Source organism: Neolamprologus multifasciatus, chromosome 2 (genome assembly GCF_963576455.1).
Source record: "Neolamprologus multifasciatus chromosome 2, fNeoMul1.2, whole genome shotgun sequence".
Lineage (NCBI taxonomy): Eukaryota > Metazoa > Chordata > Actinopteri > Cichliformes > Cichlidae > Neolamprologus > Neolamprologus multifasciatus.
The window spans coordinates 21,228,029-21,249,288 of record NC_140440.1 but is presented as its reverse complement, the minus strand read 5'-3'; the positions used below and the strand labels follow the sequence as shown (position 1 = coordinate 21,249,288).

At 42.8% G+C, this 21,260-nt stretch overlaps 1 protein-coding gene across 15 annotated transcripts in view; it reads left to right on the top strand.

The window, feature by feature from the left end:
• The window catches only part of tenm2a (teneurin transmembrane protein 2a), a 232,015-nt gene that overhangs the window by 162,057 nt on the left and 48,698 nt on the right, over positions 1-21,260 (top strand). For all 15 annotated transcript variants that reach the window (XM_085131688.1, XM_085131696.1, XM_085131673.1 and 12 more), the window contains 2 exons: positions 3,620-3,851; positions 16,611-16,849. In XM_085131688.1, the coding sequence (XP_084987814.1) occupies positions 3,620-3,851; positions 16,611-16,849 (471 nt within the window). The remainder of the gene's footprint in view (positions 1-3,619; positions 3,852-16,610; positions 16,850-21,260) is intronic.

Below are 21,260 nucleotides of genomic sequence, written 5' to 3'. Positions count from 1 at the left end.
ATTTGCTGCTGAATGATAGATAACAGGATTAGCATTTTTTTTTCTCTTTTGCTTTGAGTCTGCAAAGCAAAATGCACTTATTACAAAAAGTGGTGGATGCAAGTTTCTGCAGACAGAACAGAGCGTGACTCGATACCTGCACAACATAATTTAGTGGCTGGATATTTGAAGAAAGTGTGTCTGCACTAGGGATGGGTATCGTTTAGGTTTTATCCGATACCGGTGCCAAACCGGTACTTTTGAAACGGTGCCGGTGCTTAAATGGTGCTCAAACCGGTGCTTAAAGAATGGAAAACACAAAATTGGTCCAAAAACGTCTCATGTTCAGCTGTTTTTTTGTAAAAAGATAACAATGTTAGCCTTTTCTGCAGCTATAGGGCATATATGGTATCACTCTTGGCTGGAAGCAGTGCTTAAACAATGGAAAAAACACAAACTTTGTCCAAAATCCTCTTATGTTTAGCTGTTTTCCACTTTTTCTTTGGTCATTTTAGCCTTTTTGGCCAGGGTGAAGGGAGTATCTGCCATCAAACAAGAAGACAGCCACATGTAGCTATGATGGTGTTTGCTAGTTCACCTTACATGCATTAATGTAATAACGTGGTTAGCCTACTCAACGTAATTACACACGAACAACATTAAGCTACTGATGCAGAGAAGAACAGCTGCTGCTGCATCATCATCCGTCATCATTTCTGCTACACTGGCAGGGCTAGGGGCCAGGACTCTCCTCTTCGGGTTTTTGGGGGATGTTGCTAACTCCAGGTCCGATAACAGGCAACCCACAAGCAGTAGATGTGCACGGTGTGAGGTCTCGCAACAAGCTATCAAATACGGCGCATTTCTCGGCTTTAAAAAAGAACGCTATGCGGCGCCAGGTGTTTCATCAGATTTGAGGTGTTACCTCCTTTGACAGTATCACAGTATCAGCTTAAAGCACTTGTTGCAGGCTGCTGAGTTTGCATATTTTGCTGAGAAGTACAGCCAGACTTTTGACCGCTTCGCCTTGGGCATTTTTAATCTGTAGCTTTGCTCTAAAAGAACGTACGTACCTGGACCCGCCTACTATCCTCGGAACGTAAAATGATTGGCTAGAATCTAAAGTGTATCATTCCATACCAGTTGGTGGCGCTAATGCACCTTTCAGTTGTTTGCCAACCGCCAATACAAATGTAAGGAAGAAGAAAGTGTATCACAGCTCAGGAAAAAAAGCACCGAAATAAAGCACCGAAATGTGCGCTGCTTTTCGGTCTGGTTACTACCGTTTATGTCAGAACCGGTGCCATCATGGCACCGGATACCGGTACCCATCCCTAGTCTGCACACACACATACACACAGAAGATTTTACCACATTCACACACCCAGGCTACAGCAGTTTGTGGGAAAAGTAGGGCTGGGAAAAAAAGAATTCCTCTTCCATACAAGGTGTGCCATATATTATTCATCCAAATTTGAATGAAAAACCTGTTCAATATTTATGGGAGAGAAAGTGAACAAAAGCATAAGGCATGCATTTTTGTTTAAACATGGGAGACAGCAGGCTGGTCTAGTGAGCGTAGGGTTGCCTAGTTTTATTTTTTGCATCGCTGGGACTGTGTCCGTGCCTGCATACGTGCCCAGCCAGTATACGGCTTTTGTTTTTTGTATTTAGATGTGTGTGTGCTTTTGTTGATATGGGTACACTATATAAAAGTATTTATGCAGAAAGAGTGCAGTACAAGGTATTTCACATTTATAGGGACATTGCAGGGAGGGGAAGTCTAGTTAATTTTATTTATAAAGTGCTTTTAACAAACAAGGTTCATCTTAAAGTGCTTTACATTTCAGCAAAGGAACACAAGGAAAATGCAAATAAAAGGAAGATGAAAGAGAAACAATCCTTAACAAGAAATAGAGCAGTATAGGAAGGAGGAGGAGGAGGAGGGAAGTACACAAAATAAACCCCATGCTTTAAGATCAATTTACGTGCAGAGTTTATGATAGAGAAGGATGGCCTTTCGGGCTGTGTTGTGGCTGCATGTATGCGGGTGATTGCATGCACGCATGTGTATCTGTTTCTCCCAAGAGCATCTTTGCACGCACAAACAGATGTTTAGCGTCTCTCCTGTGTAGCAGAGGTCAGGCCCCATCTTTTTTCCGCCAGTCTCCTTCCCCCCTCTCGCCCCTTCTCTCCTTTCACGAGCATCTGTTCTCCAGCCACGGCGGTGACACCTGCATCCCCGCGGTATTGCAGAGGAATCAGGTCACCTCGCAAACTGGTTGTCATTACAACGGGCGTTGCAAGCAAGCCGGGTTCCCCTTAAACACCCGTTCAGGAGAACAAAGAAAGATGCATTTGCATAATGTAGATGCAAAATGCATTCGTCTTCTGATTTGGTTTCTATCTGTCAAAAGTCGTCACCCTCCCCCCCCTTCCCTCTCACACACACACACACACGTGAACAGGCAAATATCAAAGCGGAAGAGCAGACAGGAGAGTTCAGCACATCCACACTTCTCCCTTCCTCTCGCACGCTGTTTCTTATCAAATCCAAGAGAAGATGACATATGGAGGAGGGCAAGTGTGATCACGCAGCTTGACAAAGCAGTTGCTTTTTTGTTGTTTTCACCCCACACATATGTGTGTGTACGTGCTCCAAACTTTGATCAATTGGAGAAAGACAACGCACCAAGTAAACAGTCTCATGTATCTCCATACTCAGTGATGATGAAAGTCTGATGCGTGGCATCGATGAAAAAAATAGCAAACGATGTCGTAAAGCTGCGTGAAGCATAAATGACGTGCAGGTTTTGCACTGTCATGATATGTAATTTTTTAAGCAGCTGGCAACAAAAAAAGTATGTTAAGATCTCCTGTACCATATAGTATGTGGTTTATTGATTTTCCCGTGCAAACCCACACACACGCACGATGAAGATGGGCTCAAATCCCCCACTGATTCATGGAAAGAGGGAGAGGGGGAGGGGGAGAGAACTGTGATGTGTGAATGGGTGTTCTCGTCCGAGTCATCCGGGTTTGTTTTTCAGCTCTCTCACTCAACAGTCCATTAGCTCATTGTTGGAAGGGCTGGTATTGGATTCTAGCTGACATGTTCCCCCAAGTCTGAGAGCAAGAGATGAGGGCGCACGCTGTGCTGAGTGCTCTAATATTGCTCACACGCATCTTTTTGCTACTTGGGGGGGAAAAGAAAACTGGAGAGAAAATGTAAAAGTGAGACAAGGAGAGAGAGGAGTGGATAAAAATGAAGATGGACAAAATGGAGAAAAACGTGAATCAAAATGTAAGAAGATGATTATCAAATTCCACGTATCTGTTGAGCTGGAATTTCCTTCTCAAATAAGTTATCGACCGTTTGGAAAACATGACACCTACTCCGAACCAAATGATTGCAGAGGCAAAAGTAGTACATAATGGAATGATAATGAAGTTATTTGCAAGCTGAAGAGCTTTGCTTTTGACATACTGCGAAATAATCACCAAATATCAAATAACATTTCTGTCCTACTTTTGGGTTTGTAGCATTTTGGAACCGAGTCCTTGATCCCTTTGATCTGAGACTCTATTTTCACACAGAAGTGTTTTTCTTAAATTCGTCTCTGTGCTTGTTTTCTTCCAGGGGCTGCCAACCACCAGAGTCAGACCACGCTACGACCTCCACTGCCCCCTCCACACAACCACCACACTTTGTCCCATCAGTCTGCCAACAGCCTGAACAGAAACACCCTGAGAGGCGGACGAAACCCCATTCACGCACCCGCTCCGGGGACGGGAGATGGTCCGACCACCCCTGAGTCTGTCCAGTTACAAGACAGCTGGGTGCTTAACAGTAACGTGCCGTTGGAGACCAGGTCAGAGTATATATTTTCTGTTTTGTTTTGGATTGTTTTTCTGTTGACGGGTTTACCTGACGCTGATATCTGGAGCCACTTACAGTAAGCACAGCAGTTGAATAAGCCTTGAGTAATCAATAGTGAGGAATGAAAGGTCAGATCCATTCAGCAACATTTCTGTAAGCTCAGTGTGGCGGTGTCAGACAGAAATGTTAGAAGAGAAAGAAAGAAGCTGTGGTGTATTTGGCCATGATGTAAAATAACAACTATTCACTCACTAGGACTACCACAAAACGTGTTACACTAAAAATGAAAGAATACTTAAGAACTTAAAAAGGAAGGCAATTAGGGAAGTGGGAACAAATCAATGGAAGGTCTTGGCAGACTAGCAAAAAAATATTAGACTCCATGGGCCATGGACACTTTTCAAACTATGCCCTCTTGAAATAAATGGTGCTGTAACCTAAGTGATGAAGTGACTATTTAGTAAGCTGCTGTGGCTGACAAGCTGACTGGTAACAGAGTGTCTTAATAACACTGGCTATCTCTAGCCAGTAATAAGCTGTCGAAGCTTTTTTGCCGTGGCAACTGCTGGTAAGCTTTTGGGAGCCTTTTAACTAGTCTGTGTTTAACTGTGAGTTAATGATACGGCAGCCCTGAGAAGTCAAACACACTTGAGCTTAAGAAAAAAACACAATGGAAATATAAAATCACACATTGGAAGTATAAAAAAACTAAATCTCACAAAACACAACAGAAGCGTTTCTGGGGACACAATAACATGACGGATCAGCGGAAGTGAAAGGAAGCAAAGCATGCAAAGGACTGCACTGAGACATGCTTACAGGAAGCGGAGGATGAGTAGGGTAATGTGTGTTTACGTCACATAGAGTAGCGGTCCCCAACCTTTTTTGCGCCACGGACCGGTTTATGTCCAACAATATTTTCACAAACCGGCCTTTAAGGTGTTGCGGATAAATACAACAAAATAAAACCAGTACTGGTACCAAAAAAGGAAGATTTATTCATAACACAGGGGAAAAGACCCAGGGAAACAGAGTTAATTATAAATTGATAAAAAAAAAAATAACGATAAAAAAACAATAAAAACCCTGAAAACTATAAGTTTCACACCCGAGCCTCAACTCTCGCGGCCCGGTACCAAACAACTCATGGACCGGTACCAGTCTGTGGCCTGGGAGTTGGGGACCACTGACATAGAGTAATATAATACTATGTTGGCTATTAGCCGTTTATTGTTAGCTTGTGACTTCTGCAACTGCTCTGTCATGTCATTGTATCCCCAAAAAACACTAATGTTATGTTGGACTCTCAGAGCCACTGTATAATAGCCCCAAAATCTGTAAATATTTATTATTTAAATATTTGCATTCTTGTGTAAGAACAGAGACAATTAATATTAATTAATTCATAATAATTTGCTTAGGCTCCAGCTTAGTGGTTATTAGCAAATTACTAGCAACATTCCACTTAACCATTCATCAGCTGCTTTTTCTTGAAATCTACATATAAATAAATCAAAAACTTTTGTCTTTTTTAAAATATTTTGGACCATTAACAACAACAAAAAAAATCTACCCATCCCAGCTTTAAAATGAAAGGTCCACTTTGACATCGCCATTCCTTTAAAGGTCAGCAAAGCTTTTAACACCGAAAAGTGGAAAAGTAAAATGTAGACACTTCTCCAGCTGTAACACAAACCTATCACAGTCAGAATATTCATTAACTCCAGTCTACAAAGCTGTGTTCACCAAACCTAAAAAAAATCCACGTTTTAAAACGTGATCTAAGCCTGTGAAATTTCATTACAAACTCCACCTCAGAGCGCTGTACAAACTACTCTGCCTTCACAAGTGAAACCACTTATTGCAATTGCACTGGAATTAACTGACCCTGTATTTGCTCTTAAAATGCTGCTTTGACCGTTGTCCCTTGTTATTTTTTGTTATTTAACACCCACCTAACACCAATTTATTTTTTAATTCAACAAATCACTGATTGTCTCCACCATGATGAGTTTGTATATTTAGCATTCTTGTTATAAATGTTATGGAACCCTGAGATATGGATATCAGTTCATAGGCACTGTGAGAGTGGAGCACCTGCATGAATTGTCTGAATAATACAGTTCAGCTAATTATCTCTTAAACGTCCATAATTAGGTCCACAATATGTTGCACAAAGATACAATTTCTGTATTTTTTCCTCTTTTATACCAACACAATGGATTTTAAGTCAAATATATGATCAAAGTGCACACTAGCAAGGGTTTTACAACGTTTCGCATTAACTTTGAGACATTTTCAGAGTCCCAGAAATAATTGTGTTTGTGACAAACATCATCACGACCAGACAAGTCCTGTTCTCTTACAGACATAATAGCTGAATGTTGAATTTGCATTTTATAGTTTCTCACTATCAACAGATATCAGTGCAAATATGGTTGCCATGATTAGGTTGAACAAAACAAAATGAACCTATCAAAGAGAGAGGAACAACTTTAGGAGTGGCCAAATCAACAGTTTGGTACATCTGGCACCAAAAAGGCCTGGGAGACCACAAGTACAGTGCACAATCACAGAATTATTTCCATGATTAGGAAAAAATAAAGTGTAAAACTCTGATTATACTCAAGAAGAAGAAGACCAGATGAGCCAGGAAACATAGTATGTAGAAGGGGTAAGGAACAGCTTAGGTACACCCGTAATATGGATAATGACCCATATACAGGAAAATTTTTCAATGGCAAAGTCAGTCGTTTGTTCTCAGCCAAAAAGAGAATTCTCTTGATCTTAATAAGTATTGAAATTGAATTCAAAAAGACCCACGCAACAGAAGGTGGCTGCAAAAAAAGGTGAGAGCATCTCAGTGGAGGACACACAGCATTTATGTGCCGTCCACAGTTCTAAACTTCAAGCAGTCACTGACTGCAAAGGATCCAAGTACTAATAACTATGCTTGTATTTAAAATTGTTAGTTTCTCAGTTTGAGCCTCTGAAAATGGGGGACTGTGTTTAAAAATAACTGTCATTTCTAAGCAGTTAATGCAAAATGTTTGTAAAAGCCCCAGAATTAAAATTGAAAGTCTGCACTTTAATCACTTAATGATTGTATGCTTTAAAAACCCATTGTGGTGACGTACAGAGGCAAAACTACAAAATGTGTCTCTTTGTCCAAGGAATTATGGACCTAACTGTATCTGTACTGTTTTAGTTCCCAAAGCAAACACGATCTCACACATTTCCATTATTTCTAAACCAGTATATGAACCTTTAAATGAAAAGCCAATGGCTCCAGGCTGTGATTCATAAAAGTGTGCTGCTCAGTTTCCTTCTCTACCTCATCCCCAAATAGGACACCTTACAAAAGAGTATTATGCATGCAACCTGGAGTGAAGAAGCAGGAAATACAAACCTTTTCACACACTCTACACATGTGGTGGGGGGGAGGGGGGGTTGTCAGTACACAAAGAACACTTACCAGGAAAACAGAGCATTCATGCAGGGTATTACTATTCATGAAGCATGGCGGTGAGAGGGAGACTGCCTGCATGCTTGTTCGCATGCGCGTGGTCAGTCTCCTAGCATTTACTCTGCAAGCTGTACTTGTGTTTCTCCTGCTGGGTGCTGAGGCTTCCAGCACTGATGGGCCTGGATAAACTCCCCAGAGCGTTGGACCTGTGCAGTATTTATGAGGCCTGGCTATGTTTAATTCATCCCCACTGATCTCAGGTCTATGCTCAACCTGTGCTCACACATTGTTCTTGTATGCATGATGGGTAGGAACAAGAATACGTACACCTTTAAAAAGAAGCTGTTTCCACTAGCAGTTTCTTCTTCTAGGCCCGCGTTGTCATGTTGACGTGACTGGCACAACATCACTCGAGATGAAGGACGATTTGTTTTTCTTGCAATTTCTGATCCAGTGATGTAGGATGAAAATAAAATGTATTTAAAGTTATAAATCCTTTTTCGCCTTATGACTGCTATCTTTGCAGATTTGAAGCGTCTCACACACACACGCCCACACTGTTGAGGCCTCTACTGTGCCAGTATTTGGTCATGTTCAGGTGGTGGGGTTTGGCATGGCTCAGAGCCTGTCGCTGTGAATGGAGCCCAGAGCAGCACACAGAGTATTCCAGCTCCACCCTCCAGCCCAGATTGGGCCCTCCTCTCCAGTCCAGGCTATGGTGGAGGCTGGGTGTGCTGGCTTGAGCTGCTGGAGTTGCTGGAGCTCGTGATTGGGACGGAGCCAGCCAGGCAGAGCCAGCCAGGCAGAGCCAGCCAGGCAGAGCCAGCGAGTCACACCATCCCTGTGCTGGCAGAGCCTGTCCTCCATCTCATTATAACCTGCAGCTATAGGAAATGATGAGCAACCTGTTCATGTGAGGGGAGGGAGTGTATGCGTGTATGCTTGTGTGTGTATTTGCATCCAAGCATGTGTTTGTTTTTTGTTTTTTTAAAATCAGACTGCTCCCCACTGTAATCATATGTAAATCTTGGCATTTGTTGTCCACTCATTATGCATTGTGTGTGTGCGTGTGTGTGCGTGTGCGTGTGTGCACATGCGTTTTGGCTTGACCCGACAGTGTGACAGCGGTGAGAGGATGAAGATTGATCACCTAAGAACACCCCAGGGCTTGGATGACTGGCAGAGACAGAGAGAGATAGAAACAGACGAGGGGGGGGGGGGGGGGGGTTATATAGCAAAGAAATATAAGTCAGGAGAGTGGGAGGTGAGAGGGCGGGGGAATGTGGAAAGGAATGGTTTACGGTAGAGGAGGGAGAGATAAAGAAGGAGAGCGAGGGAGAGAAATGGAGAGAGGTGGTGATTGAAGGAGATTGTTTTGGGGAGTGTGTGTGAGAGATAGAAAGGCAGAAGAGGGAGATTGAGGCCCGCAGAACATGGATACATTTACCCGTGTGAGATAAATGACTATAGATGGCTGATGCCGCTGTGTGTGCGTGTGAATGAGAAACACAGAGACAGAATACATTTCTCTGTGTGAATGCGACCGCATGTGTGTGCTCGTGTGTGTGTGCGCACGATTTGTGTGAAAGAATCTGATTTCCAATCGCTCCCTCTGAGCCCCTATGGGTGGCTCATGCCAGGTTCAATCTCCGTGATCTCAGGATATTCCCTTGCACCCCAGGACGCTCCTCTGTGGGCCACAACCCTGGGGGGTGGCGGAATAAGATCACTGAGAGGGATGCGGCATCTCAATTTATCTGGAAGGAGCTGGAAAGGAAGGGGTGGACGTTACTACCGGTTACTTTCAAATGCATTACTGTGGGGACAGATACAAAGATGTTACCTGTTGGAACAACAACCGGTGAAGAAGAAGGAGGAGAGGCAGTATATCTGTTCCTAAATGATATACTGTACGCACTACTGTAACAGGCACAGCTGTGTAACATCAAGTTTATTAATGACATGACCTCGTATTCATACATTAAAGCTACAAACTCAGTAATTTTTTAATGTTATTTAACAAAAACAAAAATGTTGTACTTCTAAATATTCAGTGATTAGTGTGTAATTACATCTTCCAACAAAGTGACACATTCTCATACATAATCCATTAAAAATACATAGGAGCATGCACCAGTTTGTTGTTCCCCCAACATATTTTGTTGGTCTTCCTCTTCACCTCAATGACAAGAAAATATGCATAACATACTCATTAATTTCCAATATTGTCACAGTTACTTATTGTCAGCAGATTAGACAAACAAGCATGTGCAGACAAAAGTCAGCTAAACAACAGCAGCGGCTGTTTATAAGCTAGCGTTATACCAGCTAATGTTATGCTCAAGTGTCCTAAAAATCACACTTTTAATCTGATAAACAAGTTTGATGTTTTATGACTTTTATCACTGAATGTCCGAGTCCACTTCAAAGATAGTTTCACTAATGCTGGCCAACAGAAGCTAATAGCGGCTAACAGAAGCTAATAGCAGCTAACAGCAGCTAACAGCAGCAAAAACAACAGCGCTTATCAACAGAAACGTTCAGCATATCCTAAGCAAGAAACAACTGTAATGTGATTGCCAAATTTTATAAAGCAATGCATTACATTACTGCATTGCTGAAAAATTTTATGTGATTACAATAATGCAATGATAATGAATTGCAAACACATTCCACCCAACACTAGTAGTGCCGTTTTACCCACAGAAGTTGCCTCCTGCTGGCCATTAGAAAGAATGCAGTTTTAAGAGGCTAGAGCATGGCTATTCAACTACGAAGTTAGTTGGGCCAGATTTTCAAACCGAGGAATTTATCTGGGCCAGATATTTTTTTTGAAGCCAGTAAGCAGCAGATCATGATCAATTTCAAACCCACACAACTGTATTGAAAAACAAGTAATTTTTTTATTCCTATTCCCCTGTAAATCTGGTGACCTCTCACAAATGCACACCAAAAGGTCCATTTAAAAAAAGGGAGCTATAACTAAACTATTTTTGCACATTTGAAATAATAATAATAATAACAAAAAAACATTTTGATAATTCCCTTTCAAATTAAAATAAATATTTCGCTGACCACTCACTTTTCCTGCCATGGATGGAGCCCCATCCGTCACAAGTATACAGACACGCTTCATATCCAGACCATTTTCCTCAAAAAGGGCTTAAATCTTCTCAAACATTATTTCGCCAGCTGTGTGTCTCTCTAACGGTAGTAAGCCGAGCAATTTCCCATCCAAAAAACGGACATATACGCACAACTGTGCATTATCAGTTCTGTCTGTGATCTCCTGCTATAGACATTACATCAGTTTTCTTCAGGTCATTTAACAGCATTTCAAACTCCTCTGACGCCAGAACTTCAACTCTACGAATATTTGAACTGTCCTACAGGGGTATGTTTTTAATAGCAGATGTCACACTTACTTTAATTTTTTCATCACTTTTCACCGCATCCACCACGGCCAGCATGCTGTATGTCTCTGTTTCAGCATCTGTGAAAGGCCTTTTCTTCTTCGCCAAGAAGCAAACACGAAGGGAAGATGCTGCAGCTCCCTCTTGGGCTGTACAGGACCCTCACCATGGTAGTACAACTCCGGTTGTAAGATTATTAAACTCGGTAAAATGAATAAGTATTTGTCAGTCCAGACAGGGTTAAACCGACAGTTTTCATTGTCAATTTTGCGCTTTTGGAGTTGTCGCATCATATATTACGATGATTGTTTAATATGTTTACATCATGGTGCATTGTGGGTTAAATATTGCTAGGCTACTAGGAGTGTTGCATTCTCAGTCTACACTATGCTGTAGGAATTTTTAAATTTTAAATTTTTTTAAAATTAATTAATGAATTAATTTTTTGCATTTTCTCTGTGTTTCTGCCAGGACCACAGGCAGGGCCACTCGCAGGTTGCTTTTGGGCCGCATTTGGCCCGTGGGACGCCATTTGAATAGGCTTGGGCTAGAGGCTAAGTCCATCCATCCATTCGCTTCCGCTTATCCTTTTCAGGGTCGCGGGGGGCGCTGGAGCCTATCTAAGCTTTCATAGGGCGAGAGGCAGGGTACACCCTGGACAGGTCGCCAGTCTGTCTCAGGGCCAACACACAGGGACAGACAACCATTCGCACTCACATTCATTCGCACATTCACACCTAGTGACAATTTGGGTTATCCAATTAACCTATCCCCACAAGCTGCATGTCTTTGGACGGTGGGAGGAAGCCGGAGTACCCGGAGGGAACCCACGCAAACACGGGGAGAACATGCAAACTCCACACAGAAAGACCCCGGCCTGATGTTGGAATTGAACTCAGGACCTTCTTGCTGTGCGGCAACAGTGCTAACCACCATGCCACCGTGCTGACTTTTATATAAAGTCAATGACCCAATGCCTAACTGGCTTCATTTAAAAAGGATCTCTCAAATGTTCCTTTAACAGAATTAAAAAATGGATAAAATCCCTGTACAGCGCCTAGTTTGCCAGGAAAAAAGAAAAATCTAAGCTATATACATAAACTGGCTGGATTTGTTTATTTTTGCTTTTTATGAACATTAAAACTCTGAATTTTCCCCTCATCTGCACAACAACAAGCAAATGAATCCCAATCTACTGTATCCATCTGCACACAATCTTTTCCTACAATCGTAGCAGGTAGCAATACTCACGACTCCGTCCTTGAGCATCTTCCTCTCCCTGGGCTCTTTGTTTCATTCTCAGATCTGACTGTTTTTCAGTCACCCCCATACCGTGTAGACCCCCGTTAATTGTTCTCTACATCTGATGATGACTCTGAAAGTGCTATGCTAAGCAACCGCATGTTTGTGAGAGCTGAGAATATGAAGAGCGTGCGTGTGTGCGGGCATGCAAAAAGCTTGTGTGTGTTTGTTCGCTCAAGGGGAATGCGAGCTTTGACTTCCTGCTAATTACCCAGCATGCTCTCTGTTCTGTGGTTAATTGTCCAGGTCCTCTTTTTCTCTCAATGGGGAGCGGGGTTGGAACGGAGTGAAAACACATCTTCTCGTCTTCTCTCTGTCTTCTAATCTATAGCCTTTATCTCCATTGTCTATCCTTCCCCTCTTGTGTCACTGTTTGTTCCGCAAGGATGAAAATTAAACACTCGGTAGCACATACGGGGCAATCTCATGAAAGAATAACCACATAAATTTATATTTTACTGCACGTGGGTGGGCGCCTGTGTGTGAGCCCGAGTAAATGTGTGTCAGTGTGTGAGTCAGTTTTGGCTAATGTTCTGTATGGATGTGTGTTGCATATATAAGACATAATGCATGACAGCGAGGTAGCGGTGGTTAAGGGAATCTCTGTCAGCTCTCTCTAATTATGTGTGACATTTCCACGCTGGACCCCTGTCAAAAACCCTACACTAGGCACACACAAAAGCACAAACACAAATACAAGCGCACACACGCACACACCCCAGCCTAATGATACAGAGTTGTGATTGCCGGCTGCCTGCTATGATAGAACCCCTCCATAGTCCTCAGCAACATAAATCAATGTCAATTACCTCCCCAGAGCACATTAGACACTTTCCATTCCTACTCGTAATTAGTATGGCCCATAGACATATTCCCATCCCACACCAAGCTCACAGCGGAGCTTCTGCACACAAACAACAAAGCCAGGGAATGAAATGATTTCACTGCTTAAGTTCAAACACATACCAGCACATTGAATCATACGCTTCGTGTGGCACAGAATACAAACAATTCAGCAGCTCACCCTCCCCTTGTGCTCACACGTGCATTATTTGAGTATCACCATTAATTACCGCTGGTCCTGCCATCACAGTGAGTCAGCAGCTGTGAAAATGAATTGAAACGAGCACATGAGCCGCTTGACCTTGGATGGCGCACGTGTGTGATTGAGCATATATGCATGCATGCCAGAGCATATAGGTTTATGCAATGCATAACAATGTGTTGATGTTGGTGAGACTGAGAATGTGGTATTTTTAGACAACAACCTCTTTTTTCTTTGCGTGTCATCGCCTCGTGCTCTTTCAGCCTCTATCTGTCTTCAGCTTTTTTCTCTCTCTTTTGCCTAATTTTTTTTTCCTGGAGTCACAGGCCATACCTGACAGCTAAAAGAGAGGAATAGGGAGAGAAGCGATGGAAGAGGGAAAAAATCCAGCAAGATAGCAGTCCAACAATCAGTGGCTTGAAATGATGAGAGAGAAAGAGAGAGACAAAGCACAGACTGGCTGAATAATTGATAGAGAGTGGAACAGCGCTCCCAAACTAAATCTTCATGCTCTGAGCACGTCACCTGGTTTTGCCAACTGTTTTCAGATGAGCGGACATGCTGTTATGAAACAGCAGCGATCAAAAGGATAGAAGACCACAAAGTGCAGTGAAACACCTTTTTAAACAGAAATCATCCAGTCCAGTAACAGTGGTGGGTTATTACTGGTCCCATTAGACTAGTCTGAAAAGAAGAGAGAGCAGGCTGCAGAAGAAAGAGGACAACTCAGACACACATCTGTGCAGGAATGAGTCATTTGTCATGGTGTGGAGGTAGAGAAAAAGCACGAGGCTGGGGACTTGGAATCTGCTTTACTCCAGCTTATCAAAGAGAAACCCGGCAACCTTCTCGGATTTTTGTGTTTTGTTCGACCGCATATGAAAGATAGACGGGGCTGTCATGATGTTGCCCACTGATTTGCGGACTACTTTTGGCATTTTAGCCATCATTATCTTGGACTTTTGAAACCCCATGTGACCATATTTAAACTACGGGGTAGAGCTTATGGTTTATCCATTATTCACCATTATATTAACTGGGATCAGTTCAATTCAACTTTATTTATACAGCACCGAATCACAACGGCAGTCACCTCAAGGCACTTTACATTGTAAGGTAGACCCTACAATAATACATACAACAGAGAAAAAAAAACAAAAATCATATGACCCCCTATGAGCAAGCACATTGGTGACAGTGTGAAGGAAAAACTCCCTTTTAACAGGAAGAAACCTCCGGCAGAAGTCAGGCTCAGGGAGGGGTGGGGCCATCTGCTGCGACCGGTTGGGGTGAGAGAAGGAAGACAGGATAAAGACATGCTGTGGAAGAGAGACGGAGATTAATAACAAGTATGATTCAGTGCTGAGAGGTCTATTAACACATAGTGAGTGAGAAAGGTGACTGAAGAAGAAATACTGGTAATGGTTAGCGAAAAAAACAGGTGAAAACCAAGTATACTGTATGCATACAGTAGCACCGATCTTAGCTAAAGCTACCCTTTATTTATTTATTTATTTATTTATTTTTGCTGTATTTAAGAAGACTTAAAACCAGTGAATGAGACCATAAAGTCACCAGAAAATGTTTTCTGAGCTGATAAGTCAAGTGGGTCATCGGGTAATTTTCTCATGGGCGTCTTATTTACACTCAGATATTCTTCTTTTTAAAATTATTTCAACATTATTAAAGCAGCGTGGGATCATCTTGACAGAGAAAAGGCACAAAAGGCAGCCAACATCCAAAGAAGAGCTTTGAATGTCCTTCAAGAAGCCCGGGGAACTATTCCTGAAGACTTCTTAAAGAAATGTCAAGAAAGGTTGTCTAAGAGAGTTCATGCTGTGATGAAGAATAAAGGTGGTCATATACAGATCTTCAAGCTCGTTAGATGTGCGCAAACTCTGTTTTTGCCTTATATGCTCTTTTTTAATTTATATTTGCATCTGTTTCCTATTTTACTAGTAAAACATCCAGAAATTAGGGGTTCAAGACTGGTTGGTTTGAGGTTTTTTCATGATTTATAAAGACTTAGTAGTAATTTGGTAGTAATTAGTTCCACCTCTTCATAATGCATTCCACCAAGTCACTGCTTAGTCCTGTGAATCTGGCCCGATTAGGCAGGAGATAAAATTAGAAGTCAGATTTTAAACAAACCCCTGGCTTTGCCAAACATTTAGGAAGAGAAAAACATACAAATTGTAAAATAATTACCCAAATCCTAAACTGTTGGCTTGTTTACTCCCCATCCTATTGTCTCGCCACTTTTTTGGCCTGTCAGAGTAATTATTTTTTGTGAGGATAATGTTATCCTAACAGAGAAGTTATGGAAATAGTTTAGCATTTGTAATAATCCAAAATTATCCATTAATCATGACAGAATGGTTAAAACCCAGGCTCTAGGCCTCACACTGCATTTAGATGAAGTGACGGCCAAAAATTGTTTCCTCTCTTTGCAGAAATGTCTGTGTGGCCAAGGTTCATTATTCACAAGATAAAAGTAGGAGAGGATTCAGAGAGCATCTTCACATGTGCACACAAACACACTAGCAAACACACAAACAAGCAAGTTCCACAAAAAGCTGGCACAAAAAGACTTTATTTTTCTGTTCAGTCATCTCTGAGGCAGTGGAGTGACCTTCTCTCCTCTGATAGATCACACTCACCTCACCTGAGGGCTTTGTTCTGTCATACCACCTGAGGTCTGCGTAGGGGCTGTGTGTGTGCATGCGTGCCACAAAAGATGTCACAAAGGTTTCACTGAAGTTCTTCTTCTTGTGTCCTTTAAAAGAGTCTTCAAGTGCAGTCTTTCTCCTTGCTATGGCGAAAGTGTTCTTTCAAGGTCAGATAACAAAAGAAAATCCGAAAGAAGAAAGGGACTTTTTTTGTAGGAGGGGAACGAGGGAAGACATGATTACAGGAATAAAAAAGGGGGAGAAAGAAGAGGAATATTGGAGGGGTAGTGGAAAATAAAAGATAAGACAAGAAATGGGAAAAGTAGCTGTGGTAGGGGGAGCAGCGAAAGAGTGAGCGGGTGAGCAGGTGCAGTGATAGCAGAGGATAATGGGTAATATGAGCAAAGGGATGATGGTTCAAATCCCCCTTTTATCCTCTCTCTGAGCTCTGACCCTACCTGGACAATGAGGACAGCAAAAGGGGGACGGCAGTGATCTTCTCCAGCCATTAAGGGCAGAAACGACGCAAATTATAAGTGGGGTGAACAGAGGAGAAGCGAAGCCACAGAAGAAGGAAAAAACAGGGCGGAGCAGGTGGAGGTTAAAAAGACTGGAACAGCACTGAATTGGAGACACAATCAGTTCAAGGATGTTAAAACCCATATGGCAGGAAGGGTTCATCGGAAAGTAAATTGGACAGAAGCTTGCACATATGCAACCCTGTCATCCAGACGGTGATTAGGTTATAATTTGGTGTGTTTGCACTCAAGCAGAGCTTGTTTTAACCACTTACCTTATAAAGCGTCTTTCTGTGTGTGCTGACTTTTCTTTTTTCACCCCTTTTTCTCATCTTCAGGCATTTTTTGTTCAAGACATCGTCAGGGACCACCCCTCTCTTCAGTAGCTCCTCCCCCGGATACCCCCTGACCTCGGGAACAGTGTATTCTCCACCGCCTCGCCTGCTACCCAGAAACACTTTCTCTCGCTCAGCCTTCAAACTAAAGAAGCCGTCCAAGTACTGCAGCTGGAAATGTGCCGCGGTGACAGCCATCGCAGCCGCTGCCTTGCTGGCCATCCTGCTGTCTTACTTCATTGGTAAGTGAAAGCATTTTTATGAAAAGGGTTAACCAGATTTAATTTTATTTTTTGTCTATATATACACCCCTGAACAAATACAAGCTCAGTCGACACACTGTGTCGCATTGACCTAAAATACATAAACCTCCCACACCTCCACGACAAAGTGTCAAGTTAGTAGCCCTGCCTTTAAAACACAAAGCAGATTCAGAAGGTGTGAGCTTCGTCACTTCAGTCGACTGCTGCACTGTCAAAATCGAGCCCAGCTGGAGCCTCAGCCTCCAGTCAGCAACAGTGCACAGGCAGTTAGAGGGGCAGAAAGATACACAAACCGCAGCATACTGCGGCTGTTTCTGCAAGCAGGTATCAGTCAAGGTAGGAATCCTAACAGATCCAGCAGGAAAGTGGATGTTTTTCACTGATCTGAAGCCAACGTGCGATAGTCATACTTTAAGGAATGGCAGATACTCAGAGGAGAGCACTTACCCAGCACATCAGGAAGAGATTCTGATGGGCTGTCTACCGGCGAATCTGTGTGAAGAGAAGGGAGGAAAAAAATACAAAACATTGCATAGAGTGTGTGTGGGAGTGTGTGTGTGTGGGCGTGGATTTTATTCCTTCTTGACCTCATTCACTGGACAAAAGAATGCAGACCTATGCATCTGTGTGTGTGTGTGTGTGTGTGTGTGTGTGTGTGTGTGTGTGTGTGTGTGTGTGTGTGTGTGTTTGAGGGAGAGAGGAAGACAATAGAAAGAGGAGGAACAGAAAATGAGGAAATGTAATTATGTATGAATGTGCATGTTTGTGTGTTTGTCTATTTCACTGTGTTAGTGTGTGTGCAAGAAGGCAGATGTGCCACTGAGCCCCTGATTGGCCTCTTACCCGAGAGACCAGAGTCAACAGATGGGGGGAAGAGTGGCATCAGCAGAAATAACAAACCTCTCTACATATATTATTAAGATCATTTTTTTCTTTATTTATAAATATATTTATCCAAACGTGACCACATCGATCTAACCGTCCATAGTGAGTTTGTGATATATGCACCCATATGTGTGTCGTATGCACCCCGACCTACCGAATTTCATGCATGTGCACTCCAATCTGTGCATGTGTCAGTATTTGTGTGATTTGTGTAACCCCCGTGGAGTGCCCTTGACAGTAGTGGTGTGTGTCCTCCAGAGCAGATCAAGGCCTCTTGCCGAGGGCACACAGTAAGATCCATTCTCTCCTGAGCTTTACACGGTCACACTGCAGTAGACAGCCACATATGGAGCCACAAAACAAAAGCCGGGAGAGGGACGAAGGACAGCAACCGCTGCCCTCATACCCCCTAACCCCCCCGAAATCCTCTCCATATGTACTCAAGGGCACTGGAGCGCAGAAAGAACCAAAGACCTCCCGTTATTCATCTTTTACTCGAAGCGCAGAGCTCACCTGGGGCTTTAATGACACAAATATTTGTTTTCTTCAGAACATATAATTGTTAAATGAACATCTAATTGGGGAAATAAATCAAAACACATTTGTTTCAAAGACAAATTTTTGCTTCTACCTTTCTTTTTTTCATACCACTCCATCAGTAATTTTTGGGTACCTGCAGACACATAAAGCTTGCTAACAACAGCAGTCTTAATAATAGGTACTTTTAGATTGTTAGCTATATTATAAAAGATTTTTATTTTTTATTATTGGTGTATTTACAGCACAAAAGAGCAAGCTATCCAGATACCCTGTCAGTATACTGTATAATATTGCATTTTTAATGGAATTGCATGATTAAGGGGAAATAGAGTATAATATTTTTCCCTCTAAGCCCCGCTTTCTGTATATTTTTCAGTTTTATTATATGCCAAATAGTGTGTGTGTGTGTATGCTTCACCACCAAACTTAATTGTCCAACTGGCTATAATTCAGTAAGCTGAAACAAAGCTGAAATGAATACTTTATTGTTATTATTACTATTGCTAACTGTGGCCCCTTTTCAGCTGTTGTAAGGAAATGTTTTTGCTCCGGTGTTTTTTCTACGCTGAACAAAGCTGTAGCAGTGCTGCCAAGCCTGAAACCCTTGTGTTTACCATGCTTTTTGTAGCGTTAATCGTGCAGCGAGTTCACTACTCATAAGGGGGATTTTGTACTACCTTGTTTGTGTGTTATGTGTGCGTGGGGCCCAGCGCTCACTGTGGGGATTGTGCAGAGCACCCAGAGCCATGCAGCGTGAAGAGGACCCCTCTGAGGCGTCCGCCCAGGAGCCCACTCATAAATTACACCAGGACACATGTGCCTGAACAGCACTTTTTCATTTTTTGTGCTGGTTGGCGTGTGTGTGTGTGTGAGAGAGAACTCCTAACTTCTCCGTGTGTGTCTGAGAGTGTGCTGGCCTTCAAATGATTTGCCTTTCCTTCTTTTTTCTTTATTCAGACTTCACATGAATATTAAGAAGAAAAAAATTGCTTGACAATCTTCCAGAAACTCAGGCGCACGCATGTGTGTGCCAATTGAGGACGACGTCTTCAGAAAAAACATGACTTTGCATGTTTCAGGAGCACAGCTGACTCGCTGTATCTCTGTGAAGCTTATTTACTGTGTCCTACTGTTAGAATGAAGTCTTGGGGATGAGGTAAACATACACACGTAGCATGCAAAAAAGCGTTTGGAGCTGCGAGTCGTTATTTGTGTCTGTGTGAGTTCGAGGGAGTTTATTTATAAGGGAGGACAGAAAGCGTTTTTTTTCCCCTCTTCAAACTCCAGCGGAGTATGGCCTCCTCTTTATGTGTGAAGGAATGACTGAACGGATGGAGGGAGGAGGATAAACGAGAGTGCTTGTTCTTCATTCCCCCGGCGTCTTGTTTGCTTGCTCCGCATGGAGCACCTGAGCCAAAGGAGAGGTGGTTGCTAGGATACAGGTGAGCGGTTGGCATACAGGAGAGAAGACAGGTCCATCATTGTGAATGGCAACCTGGAGAGAACGAGATAGAGAAGGGTGAGAGAAGAAGAAAAAAAAGGAACGGGGTGGAATGGAGTTGGTGCACAGGGGGCAGAGGGGAGCATAACGGGGAAAGAAAAAGGAGGGATAGATCAGTGGAGAGACAGAGGAGGGGAGGGCTGATATGTCACTGTCAGCACTGTAAGGTGTGAGATTGGTTGATGGGGGGGCGCGGGTGAGGTTGTTTGTGCTGCTGAGGAAAGTAGAGGAGATGAGGAGGAGGAGTGACAAGACAGCCAGGTGTGGAGAGAAGAAACTGAAGGGAGGCAGAAGGGGGAGAGATGAAGGAGAGCGTGGCCTCCTGAGGGCTCTGTCACCTGGAATATCTGCGGGACTAATGTCTCCTAATTGATCACAGCGAGCAGAGAACAGAGGGAGTGTGACAGAGGACAGAGAGAGGCTGTGAAGGACAAGGGGTGACGAAAAAGAGAAGTTAAAGAGGATTAAAAAAAGAGAACAAGGATGTAAACCTCTGAGAGCAAAAACATATCCAGCAAGGGGGGTAAAACAGATAGAAATGCGCTGTAGTGAGGAATGAGAGGAGAGCCTGGCTTGATGGATGAGAAATCGAGGTCGTGTCAAACTGCTTGCGCCCAGGTGGACTGTTTTCATACACACATGCACAGGTGTGCCCTTGACTGCAATGAGTAAACTTGCTAGCGGGCGCTTGTGTCACCTTTGCAGGGGTGTTTGGCGCCGATGTGTGCGCGTGTGCATCTGCGGAATTTGTCAGGCGACGTGGCATAATCCACATGGTATTGTCAGCACTAATGAGTAAGAGCGCACATACGCACGCACAGGCGCGCGCACACACACGATGTATTTTTAGTCTTACTCTCAGCTCCCCTGTCTGTTGATTCAACAGAACCACACTCCACACAGACACACACACAGTGGCACTGTCATCGAGCGTGACCTTCATGCCTCCGAGCCGACCACTTTCCATCCATCACCGCTGTCTTCCTGTTCCAGAGTGATCACAATCGCTTACTGCCCATTCTTCCCGATTACAAGTGTCTCACTACAGTGCATTCATATCACTGCTCCCTTACATAATCACATGTTAATGATTTTACTGTTCTGCCAATTGAACAGTTTCTGGACTAGAAATACAACATTAGTTCTTCGTCCCTTTCCTTATCAATCATCTTTAGAGCCTTTATATTAATTTTAAGCTCCCAGCCTTGTGTGGATGGGAGGTACTACTGTACTACTCTTCTGAGAAAGAAAAAAAAGATTTTAAAAAAGTACCTAATTACACTTTTTGATATACATGATATACAAAAGTCTACTCTTAACAGGCTAAATGATTGATGTTTTAAAAAGTATTCATTATGTCATATTAAAAAATAAGCAAAAATCGTAAAAGCATACAAGAAAAGGAGCAATTTTTTTCCTAACTTGATCGTCCTTTAGGCAAGAACAACTTCTATACTGCATGCT